This window comes from Epinephelus moara, chromosome 19, assembly GCF_006386435.1.
Source record: "Epinephelus moara isolate mb chromosome 19, YSFRI_EMoa_1.0, whole genome shotgun sequence".
Lineage (NCBI taxonomy): Eukaryota > Metazoa > Chordata > Actinopteri > Perciformes > Serranidae > Epinephelus > Epinephelus moara.
Window position 1 is genome coordinate 40,849,181 of NC_065524.1, and position 12,454 is coordinate 40,861,634.

A 12,454-nucleotide genomic window follows, 5' to 3' on the forward strand; every position below is an offset into this window, starting at 1 on the left:
TAGCACTGGCGATCTGAACCGGTCAGTGGTGAAAAAAAGCACTTTTATACGGGACGCATTTGCCCCCATTACCATTTTAGCTCGTTTCGCGGCTCAATACTGAACCAATTTTAGAACGAGGTGTACCTATGAATCATACGCACACATACACATGGGGAAATAGAGCCCAGGTTGAAAAATACCAAAGTTGTCCTTTAATAAAGCTATAATAACATGAATAATCTGCAGGTACGTTAATCGGACATTATCAGGCACTGATGACTTAAGTGAAGAGACGTAAATAATGTTCTTTGTACTTTCTAATAAACCAACAGCATCGCCGCTGTCGACGTTCATAAGTCGTTAATAAAAGGTCATTAATGATCAGTAATGTTACTGCAGGCGGCCCTGCAGAGATAAGAAGAGCTTTCAGCTGTGCCACATGGTCTTTATCAACAGCGTGTGAGCGTCATGTTTGTCAGTGGAGGAACGACATGACCTGATGAAGATCATGTGACATGGTGATTTTAATCAGGAGTATCATCAGAGCTGAAAAGAGGAGGAGGCAGAAGAGGAGGAGGAGGAGAGAAGAGTGTGACAGAGGAAAGACAAAAGAAAAGGAGGAGGAAATGGTGGACAGAGGATGAAGACATGGAGGAAAGCAAGATGAGGAAGATGAGAAGAAGTGAGGGAGGAAGAAAAAAGTAGGAAAAAGAAGGAGGAGGAGGAGGAGGGTGACCTTGGCTGAGACAAGGCAGCAGGTCGACGTCTCCAATTATATTCATGAAGAAGAAGAGTCATTAAAGTTGTACGAGTCCAGATGTAACGTCTATTTATACCCAGAGTGCATCACTCCAACACACACACACACACACACACACACACACACACACACTCTTTCTCTCTCTCTCTGACTTCCTGTTCTCTCTTCGTCTCCTGAACGTCTGATGACTCGCATGAAATATTAAACACTTACATTTACACACACACACACACACACACACACACACACACACACACACTCTAACACACTTTAAAGTATTAGCGACCCATTTCTGACGATAATAAAACGTTAATAATTTAATGCAGCCGCTCGTTCTGCTAATAATTACAGCCGAGGACGAAGAACCAGGAGGAGAAAGAGGAGGGGGAGAAGGAAGAGAGGAAGACAGGGAGGAGAGAAGAGGAGGAGAGGAGGCAGATGGGGAGGAGAGAGGAAAGGACCAGGAGGAGGAAGAGCAGGAAGATGGTGTGTTTGTGTTTGTGGGACTTTCTGGCGTCACACAGAAGAAAATGTTTTTAAATAATTTATCAGCTGAGAACAAACAGGCTGCAGTTTAAGGAGCAAACCACCGTCCTCCATGTTTAATTTACATTCAACACACACACACAGGTTTTTAGTTACCTGTGTTATCTGAATATTTAAACTCTCGCTGCAATCCAGGCTGCGGCTAACTTAGCTTAGCACAAACACTGTGGGCAAAGGGAAACTGTTAGCCTGGTTAGTTCGACCACGACCTAACTATAACTAACGCCTCGTGGTTGTGTCGCAGTTCCAGTCTCCATCAGTGTCAGTGAAAACATGGATGCTTCACACACAGAAGATCTATACAATCAGCACAGTTTCAAGATTAGAGTCACCACTTCAGTATCTGACCAAATGTCTCCCCTTCTGTTCCTGAGATATGACGTTAAAACATGATGATGTCACAGTCAAGCTGACCTTTGACCTTTTCACCTTCATTATTTTATCCATCATAATTTGCAGGTGAATTTTTGAGTTTAAGCCAAAAACATTTTTCATGGAGTCTAAATTCTGATCAGTTCATTCTTGGGCCCAAGTGAACGTTTGTGCCAAATTGAAGGAAATTTCTTCCTGGAACAAAGGCCTACATCTACGAAACTGTAAGGTCATAGTGACCTTTGACTCCAAAAATCTAATCAATTTGACTCAAAATGACATTTGTGCCAAATTTGAAAAAATCTCTCATGGTGTTCTTGAAATATCCCGTTCAGAAGGAGGAGCCAGATAAGGACGCAGTGACCTTTGACCACAGAAAAGTGGACGTTTGTGCCAAATTCATAGCAATTCCCTCAAGGCCATTTTGAAATATCACATTCATGAGAATGGTCACAATGACCTTTGACCCCTAACTTCTAATCAGTTTGTCCTTGACTCATAATGGATTTTTGTGCCAAATTTGAAAATAATTCTCTCAAGGTGTTCTTCAGATATTGTGTTCAGGACAGACGGACATCCTGCAATTATTCTGCCTCCGGCATCAAGTACCTGATTATTTCTGAAGGTGTAAAATATGAAACAATCTGTTTCCTGTTCTGCTCTCCATCATCAGCTGACATCGTCTGTGTCCCATCATGCACTCTGACAGCAGTGATTGAAGGGTTATCACATGAAGCCTCAGTCTGGATCAGTACTCTGTTTGATAGATTATTAATTTGTGCTCTCAAATTAACGGGATTAAAAATATAATTATGATGCTGCCTGCTGTCGGCTTTGAAGACTAAGCGATCAATTAACTGATGATGAAACCAGGTCAGATCAATACTGATCACAGTCTGACACTTTAATACAAACCGATCAATATGTGATCAATACTTTCACCTCCTCTGAGAACACGAAGCACTGCTGAGGAAACAAAGAAAATCTGCTCAGGTTTTAAAATCAGGACTCTGACAGCCTGCAGTCAATCAATCAATCAATCAATCAATCAATCATCAGTGGATCAATCAGTGATGACGGTGCTCGGTGAGCGTCACAATCAGAGAGCTGTGAGGAAGGCAATGAGCCAACATTCAATCAGCGACACCGCACAGAAGAAAAACAAACTGAAGGTACGGAAGCTCGCGAGTGCCAGAAACATGGAAAACAAGCTGATGTAGCACAGCGGGTCGCGTTAGCCTCGGACGCTGTTTCAGAGTCTCCTGCTGGAACACCTGGAATAATGCTAAAGCTAACAGGCTTATATGTTTCAGTAGTACGCAACTATCAGCTAACAAGTTCACCTCACCATCATAAGTGCTGCACAGTGATTTAGCTTTAGCTAGCTCACAGGATAGCCCGAGGCTAACGGTCACTCTGTCATTAATGTGTTCTGTAAATTACGTTGCTTTTTATAATAAATAGGTGGTTTTATCTCTGCTAATAACATGTTCATGTTAATGTGTATTTTCACACAATTAAATTTTTGGGGAATTTTTTTTTCTACACAACAGTCACTGTGTGAGATCAGGTGATGGTGGAGTCATAAAATCTTGCCGTGACTTTTGTCCTATTGTTTATTATTATTATTATTATTATTACTATTATTAGTATTATTTCAGTCTACAGGGCTGTTCACACTGTGGTGATGTAAAAAGCGTCATCTTACGTAAAAAGTGTCATGTTGCTATAGTAACGCAAAAAGCAGCATGTTACTGTTATGTATAAAGTGTCATGTTATTATTCTTACGTAAAAAGTGTCATATGGTGGATTGCTCTGTGTTCCTATTGGTCAAAGTGACGGCTGTGACGGGAGAAGTTGCGAATGACCAAAAGGAAATCAAACATGTTAGACTTTCTGTTGGGACGTCCTGAGGTGTCCCAGACCTGGCGTCGGTTGTCGTCTACTGTGACGCACTACACCAGATGAAATCTTGGATTGTCACGTATGACGCTTATTATTGCGACGCCGTACGGCGCCGCATTGAGCTTTAACCAGACTGATACTGTGTAGTCTGATCCCGACATTAGTGTATAATCAGCTGTGTTTGCGTTCCCTCAGAATGAGACATTTATATCTACACAGGGAGCAGGTCCTCGTCTACAGAGATCAACACGTACCACCATGTTTCTACAGTAGCTCAGAACGGACAAACCAAACACTGACTCTAGATAGAGACATTCATGTTTTCTTAATCAGCAGTACCTCCGCTATGAGTGGCGTCGTAAAAGCACTGAGGAGGAGACATCTGCTGATAATTCAGCTCCTGAACGCTGAAGGAATTCTAACCGGGACACGTTCAGCTGGTTGTAACCTGTGATGCTCACCGCCAGACGCCACTAAAATGTACGTACTGCTCCTTTAAAACTCAAACTAAATGATCAAACATTAGTCCAGGGGTGCGACGGCTGACGACCTGATTTCTCCTGATTTTAACCGCCTCTCCAACTATTTTTATTTTGTAAGGACACCAGTTTATATCCTTCAAAATAAAAGTCATTTTCAGTGCCCACCCATGTTTCTGGAACTAACGGGCTTCCGTAGCAGCGTGAGAACGTCCGAACATAAAAACAACAAAACAAATCAAACATAAACATAATAAAATAATCTCTTAATAATGGATCTATACCCCAAAACAAAGACAACAAACAAACAAACTGAATGGTTACATTCCAGGTGGGACATGCTCCGCCCCCTGGCCCCACCCCCCTGCACGTACAGCGTTAAGGGAGGGGCGGGGGGGTGTAGGTCAGCCAGGGTCAAAGGTTAAACGCCCCGACAGACCAGTCAGGTGACTAAATAAAAACACACCATGACAGGAAGTGATTAGTGAAGAAAATAAAAGTCTGACCTCCAGCAGGCCTGGCGTCGTACTCGCAACCTCCCAGAGAGAGTGATAGGCACTGAGAGTCCGAGTCCGAGTGTGTGTGTGTGTGTGTGTGTGTGTGTGTGTGTGTGTGTGTGTGTGTGTGTGCGCGCATCCAGGTGTGTCTTATATGTTTTCTTCAAAATAAAAGCTCCAGGTCAGGAAACAAGGCAAAGACGTCCAAAAAGTTTTTAGCTTCTTTTTTTTTCTTCTTCTCTAACAAACAATCCAAAACACACACACACACACACACACACACACACACACACAAAGGATCGGTTTTCTAACATTGATTATAATACTGATTACATAATTCAGAATTTAATCTAATCAGCCGTCCACAAACTTTTGGCCGTGTAGTTCATCTTGGTGTACAGACGTCTGATCATGGACTCTATGTGGTCAAAAGTAAGTGGACGCCACCATCAACCAAACCCTGTTCAAGTCTTTGAGGATTTGGAGAAAAACGTTTGTATTTATTAATCTAACCGTTTAATTAGGACTCGAGCGCCAAGCGCAGGCGGCGGCGAGGACCCTCATGAAATTTAAGGAATTCTTATTATTCCGATTTTTATTTGTAGTCTTTGAGCATATTTTTGGGGACGCTCAAAAAGTCATGAAACTTTGAATCCTAGGGAACATTGGTTTTAAAGTTTGGGCACTTTGGTTCAACAGCGCCCCCTAATCCCCAACCTTTAACTTTCACGTAGACAAACAGTTTGGCATGCGTATGGAGCGTGCTCAGACGTACGAAAAAGTCTTTTGGAGCCATCCTCTAAACCCAACAGGAAGTCGGCCATTTTGAATTTACAGTGTAATTCTGGTGCATTTCCAGGAGTCGTGCTTTAACGAACTCCTCCTACAGATTTGATCATATCGACTTCAAATTTGGTGTGTACCATCTAAAGATGAAAAGTTATTATAAGCTTGACTTGTTGTCAATTCATGTGACAATGGCGAGGCGTCAAACTTCAGTTTCGCCATGAAACAGGAAGTAGTTTAAAACTCCTGCATACATGGTCCAATCTTCCCCAGACTTCACAGGATTGATGACAGTCCTGCCCTGAACACATCTACATGTGCTGCTGGGCCAGACAACATACCTGGTCGGGTCCTTAGAGACTGTGCTGACCAGCTCAAAGATGTTTTTACAGACATCTCTGCTCCAGACTGTTGTCCCAGAATGCCTCAAATCCGCCTCTGTGTCACGCTTGAATGACTCCGCCCCCAAAGCTCTGACCCCCATCTTCATGAAATGCTTTGAGAGGCTAGTCATGCAGCGTATCAGAACCCTCCTGCCTCCAAACCTTGATCCCCATCAATATGCATATGGTGCAAACAGATCTGCTGAGGACGCTGTATCCAGCGCTCTACATGTGGCACTCACACATCTAGAACAAAAAAATGCACATGTCAGAATGTTATTCATTGATTTCAGCTCCGCATTCAACACCATCACTCCACAACAACTCACAGAGAAGCTGAACACTCTGGGCTTCAACACACCACTCTGCAACTGGATACTGGACTTTCTTACAGGCAGGCCACAGTCAGTTAGAATAGGAAAGAGAACATCTCGCAGCATCACACTGAACACCGGCTCCCCCCAGGGCCGTGTGCTCCCCCCTGTTCACACTACTGACACATGACTGCTCTGCCAAATCCCCTCCGTCAATCATGACAAAATCCTACAGAGGGACAATAGAAAGCACATGACCCACTGCATCACTGTCTGGTTTGGCAACTGCTCTGCAGCAGATAAGAAAACCCTGCAAAGAGTAGTTAGGGCAGCAGAGAAGATCATCGGCGCCCCACCAGCCCCAGCAGACATCTCCAAAGACAGATGTGTCAGAAAGGCCACAAGCATCAAGCTGGACCCCTCTCACCCGTCCCACCACCTCTCTGTGCTCCTGCCCTCTGGTAGGAGGCTACCAAGTATCAGGGCCAGATCCACCAGTGCAACAGTTTCTTCCCTCAGGCCATCAGGGAAATTAACTCCCTACACAAGCTGCCCCTCATTAAGTAACAACAAAACTGAAACTGAACTGAATTAGTGATAAATATAGCGCCCCCTACTGGCAACAGGAAACGACATGTTTTATCTCCTACAAAGTTGACCAGATCCACTTAAAATCTGGTCAAAAAAAGCCATAAGGTTTTCATCAAAGCGTGTCGCTGCGGTGGTGCAGCGCAGGTCGACATTTCGCCAAAACACACGCCTTGACGCACAACAAAGCCTCTTGCCTAAACCCAACAGGAAGTCAGCCATTTTGAATTTCCTACGTGTTGTGTTTTAACAAACTTCTCCTTTAGAATCAATCGGATCGACTGCAAAACCAGCGTGTGCCTTATTGACAACTACTGGCAACAGGAAGTACATATTTTCAGACACATCCTGACAGCACCAGTTGCAGAGGTGCAAGGGTCCGTTCGTCGCTGCTGCAGCTTTAATTTTACTTTCTGTTCCATCACAGTTAAAATGTGGTTTTAAGTAAATAAATGAGTCACTTTAATCTAATTTTGTTTTCTGCGTCAGTTTTTGACAAACTCAGTAAAAAAAAAAAAAAAAAGTTTCAGTTGCCTCTTGTATCACAGGACGTCCACAAACTTTTGGCCACAGAGCGTGTCAGTGATTTTCAGATTAATGTGATTGATTAATAATAATCAATAAAAATGTGACGAATGGAAGAAAATAAAAATACTGTTGGAATTTATTTTGATTACATAAAAATAAAAGTTTGATTTTATCATTGTTGAATTTGTGATAAGTTGACGATCAGCTGATTATCAGCTGATCAATATCACAACTGATCGGTCTGACACACACGCACACGCAAACACACACACACACACGGAGCTCGGCAGCATACGGTAGAGCATGGCTATATCCTGGATGGGCGTGACCTCTGACCTCTGTGACAGACAAGTCAGTTGCCATGGGAACAGACAGTGTGGAGGGGGGCGGGGTCAGTCCAGCAGTGTGCCTTGCTCCTGGGCTCGGGTCAGGCTGTCTTTGCGGTGCAGGTGGTGCACGCCCATCCTCTTCGGGCTCTTCTGTGGACGCTGCGGGGCGGCGGTGGCGGCGAGGGCGGGGTCGTAGTCCAGGAGGCGGGGCGAGATGACGGGCAGGTCGTGGGGGAGAACGTCTCTCTCCTCAGTGGAACTTTCCTCCTCCTCCTCCTCCTCCTCCTCTAACTCCTTCCTATGGGTGTCGGCAGGGCTGGTCGCCACAGTGACCGCCGTGTCCCCGCTGCCACAGTCGTCCTCCAAGTTCATCAGCAGCCTCTCGCCCTCCTCCGTGGAGCCGTCGCCGCCAAAGCGCCCCCTCCTGCCGGGTCGAGGCTCGGTGTCGGTGTCAGTGTCGAGGCTGGAGCCACGGCTCGGCGTCCAGCTCCGCGCCGATGAGCCCTCTTCACCGTCCGAGTACGCTGCTCTGTGGCGGTCAGAAGAGGAGGAAGTCCCGCCCCCTGGCGTCGGCCTCCTCCTCTGTAGCTCCTGAGCCGTCTGACTGCTGAATGCCGTGCGATGAACCATTGAACCGTCGCATGTCGGCGCCATCTTCTCCACAAACATCCGCTGCCAGTTGGCCAGCAGGTCCTCCTCCGAGCTGCCGGAGCTCGCCAGGACGCTGGGGGCCTGAAGGGGAGGGGCATTCACACGGTTAATACAAAAAACATGTTTTTAAGTTCCCCGTGCTCCGACCACAAAACAGACGTCACTTTGAAGGTCGTCTTTCTTCTTTAATACACGAAATAAGAAACACTTTGAACCACCATGTTTGAATAAATAAGTTGGCGTATGAATTGTGTTAAAACATATTATAACATTTGAATATATGCGTGGGTGCGTTACCTGTGGCGGGCTGCTGAATGGGCTGGACTGGCTGGACAGTGGCTCGCTGGCAACGTCCCGCTGTGACGGCGGTGTGCGATGATGGACCCCTCCGCCAGAGGAGGAGGAGGGAGCAGGGCTGCCGGGGGCCAGACGCTCATCGTCATTCTGGACGAGGCTCAGAGAGATGGCCTGCCGTGTGGCGTAGGTGCAGTTGGGCAGCGGTGAGTTTTTGGGGATCTTCACTTTGTCATCAGAAGAGAATTCAATGACCTTGCGGCCGGGGTAGAGAGGGTGCGGAGGTGGTGGTGCTGGGTAAGGGTTCAACTTCTCAAAGGACGGAGCCCCACCTGCCTCCTCGCCACCAGACTGCCCGTCCAGACTGCTCTGACTGCGGCAGGAACCATTCTGCTGCGCCGCCTCCTGTGCGCCGTTCTCCCGGCTTCGGGCCTCGGCAGCAGCGGGACCCGTCATGTCCACGTGCACGAAGACGTCCTCTGCAACAGGTCGGCCACAGCTGCTGGACTGGGCCGAATTCAGGACCAGCGGCTCAGGTTTCTCCAGGACACGGGCGATGACGGATGTCGGCACGACGTCAGCGGGAGTCAAACTGAGTGTGTCCGGGTCCTGAGAGCCAGGGGCGGGGCCTCGCTCCGGAAGGCTGCTCTTCATGTGTTTGTTCAGCATGTCCTGCAGCTCGTAGGGCAGCTGACACACACACACACACACACACACACACACACACACACACACACACACACACAGTGTTAGAGTGTTTCCAGGAAGTGGGTCGGATCAGCTGAGTCTCTATAAACTCTAATGGGACTAATGGAACCATCAACGCTCTCAGCAGAATCACAACACACACACACACACACACACACACACACTTTTAATGCCATTATCCAGTTTCTTCCATTAAAGCAGGAGCTGCTGGTGTTAACTCGTCCCTCAGTTCGTCCTCACAGGCAGCTGCAGGTCATCACTGTCCTGATACACAGTGTGGCACAAACACCAAGATGTCCTGCTGCATCCAGGCAGCATCTGACCCACAATCCTTTGCTCATCCCAAGATGTGTCACTGTCAAGCTGACCTTTGACCTTAAGGATCTATGATGTCATATTTACATAATTTTGTCCTTCATAGTTGGCAGGTCAATTTTTGAGTTAAAACCAAAAACATGTTTGGTGAAGTCTAAATTCTCATCCAAGCGGAAGTTTGTGCCAAAAGTAAGGAAATTTCTTCCTGGATCAAAGGCCTACATCTACAAAACTGTAAGGTAACAGTGACCTTTGACACCAATCTTCTAATCAGTCCGACTCAAAATTCTCTCAAGGTGTTCCTGAAATATCCCGTTCACAAGAATGAGACGGACAAGGTCACACTGACCTTTGACCACCAAAATCTAATCAGTTTATTGTTGAGTCCAAGTGGACGTTTGTGCCAGATTTGATTTTTTTTCCCAGGCCTTCCTTAAGCAAGGCCTACAACTAAATTAAGCACATAAAGTAATGAAATGTGTGTTTGGTAGATCATTTCTTTGCTGTAACAAAGCTTCTTGGCAATAAATCTTAGACCGTTGAAAGCCTGTTTATTTCCCTTTTAAATGGTGCCACATTTGTAAGGAACATGCATTTGTGGGATAAGCAGCAGAGCTGAGTAAGTGGGTTGTGCCCATGAAAAATTTGCCAAGTCTTCTCCACCAATGCCAAAGAGCTTTGTTTTGCTGTTGCTCTTCACTCTTGTTTTGGGCTTCTGGTACCCCCAGGTGCTGATGATCAGGTGGCAATCAGACACCTGATCATCAGCACCAGTGAGAGTTAGCCCTGCTACAGTGGTCAGCTGGTGTCTGCTCCAAGAATCGGCACGCCACGTTTGACTGATCTGGATAGGGCCCGTGTGATAGGGCAACTTCAAGCTGGTGTTCTGCAAAACTAAGTTGTGGCATTATTTGGAGTGAGCCCTAGAACCATCTGGAAACTGAGGGCCAAGTTCCATATAACGGGGGATGTCAGAGACAGGCTGTGAAGTGGGCGTCCCAAGTATACGGCGCCCCCAAGAAGACCTTACTCATCCTGTCAGCACTTAGGAACCGTAGACAGTCTTCTACAGATTTGCAGTCAAGGTTTGCAGGACGACATGGCCGACGGTTCTCTGCCCAGACAATCTGGAACAGACTGCACGCAGCCAATCTCCAGTCTCATAGGGCTGCCAGGAGGCCTGCCATGACTGCCCTTCATCGTCAGGCCCGTTTCTGCTGTTGTCGGCAACATGTGCACTGGAGCCTGAACATGTGGAGGAACTTTAAGTTCAGTGATGAGTCCAGATTCTGCCTACGGCAGTTGGATTGTAGGGTCAAAGTGTGGAGAAGACACGGAGAACGCTTTGCTGATTGCTGCACCAATAGAGTAACATCTTTTGGTGGAGGCAGTGTGATGGTGTGGGGAGGCATCTCCCTCACTGGAAAACGAAGCTTGTCATCATTGGAGGCAATCTCAATGCAGAGAGATATGGAGATGAAATTCTGCAACCAGTGGCAATCCCATATCTCCACAGTCTGGGACTGAACTCTATCCTCCAAGATGACAACGCTCGTCCCCACAGAGAGGGGTTTATCAGAGACTACCTCCAGACTTTGGGAGTGGAGAGGAGGTCAGCAGTCCTGACCTCAACCCCACTGAACACTTGTGGGATCAGTTTGGGCGTGCTGTTCGTGCCAGAGTGACCAACACAACCACGTTGGCTGACTTGTGACAAATGCTGGTTGAAGAATGGGATGCATCCCACAGCAGTGTGTGACCAGGCTGGTGACCAGCATGAGGAGGAGGTGCCTGGCTGTTGTGGCTGTGTATGGTTCCTCCACACGCTACTGAGGGTCCTGTTTGTTAAATGAAGAAATTGTTAAATTGCCAAAATGTCTTGTTTCTTCAGACGTCAATCATCCAATCCACCAAACAAGAGTCAACAGCAAAAAAAGCTGTTTGGCACTGGCAGAGAAGATTTGGCTATTTTTTCATGGGCACAACTAGAGCTTAGATTCTCTGCCCGAGCCCGAGCCCGAGCCCGGCCCGACCCAGCCCGCAGGCCCAAGCCGGGTCGGGCCGGGAGCCCCCCTCCCTCTGACGGGCCCAGGTCGGGCCTGGTCAGATATGACGGGTTTTTTTGGGTTTTTTTAAAGCTATGATTTGATAATGTTATAGGCTATGTATTGTAGCGACCCTGCAGTAAATGTTCTGTTATAATGTCAATGTTCTGTGAGTTAATGGCATGTTTGGGATTGAATGAGGTGCGGGGTGCGAGTGTGACGGGGATGAGGAGGGCTGTGTGAGTGCGCTTGCTGGTGTGTGTAGGAGCGAGCTGGAGGAGAGAGCGGGAGTGCACAGATGGAGTTACAGCTAAGTTGTTGTTTGTTGGTTGTTTTGGCGTGGTTACGGCCAACACTAACCTGTACTGTTCAGTAATAAATGGTGGTTTAATTGCCGAATAACTGCGTCATCCTTTCCACACGTCCTGGCGGACGCTACAGTATTATAAAAAATAAAATTAAACCACACTTTGTATGACACATAGACTAAAGTTACAACAAACTTTGGGCCGAATTCACAAAGAATGCACTGCGGCCGCTGATAGCACCTTGAATTGCACTTCACTTGCACCTGCAGTTTGCTCCGTCTTAACGTCCTATTCACAAAGGATATTGCGCTAATGATATACCAGCGCAAACACACCTACAAAGTTTGGCAGCTGAGTGCAGTTTGCCCCTGATTTGCCCCTGATTGCAATTAGCCACATGGCAAAGTATAAATGCTGGCTTTGCGCCAAGAACACCGTGGCAGAACAATGGAAGACTTTGTTTGGCAAAGTACTGAATACTGTATACCCTCATGTAGTGATGTCTGCTGGTGAGTCAGTCTAACAGTGTCGGTGGGGTGAGGGCTGTGGATTTGACCAAGTTTGACCACTTTATCACTATTCCCTCTCACTTGTAGCTGTTTTTTCGTTATCTTTTGAATTTAATATGAATTATGGAACCGTTTTTGTTCACGTTTGTTTCCC

At 46.6% G+C, this 12,454-nt stretch overlaps 1 protein-coding gene across 1 annotated transcript in view; it reads right to left on the minus strand.

Annotated features, from left to right (window-relative positions):
• Window positions 1–134: 134 nt before the first annotated feature.
• The window catches only part of tjap1 (tight junction associated protein 1 (peripheral)), a 58,272-nt gene continuing 45,952 nt past the window's right edge, over window positions 135–12,454 (minus strand). The window contains exons 10-11 of the mRNA XM_050071662.1: window positions 8,419–9,105; window positions 135–8,202 (exon numbers count right to left, since the gene is read on the minus strand). Of these exons, the coding sequence (XP_049927619.1) occupies window positions 7,534–8,202; window positions 8,419–9,105 (1,356 nt within the window). The 3' untranslated portion in view covers window positions 135–7,533. The remainder of the gene's footprint in view (window positions 8,203–8,418; window positions 9,106–12,454) is intronic.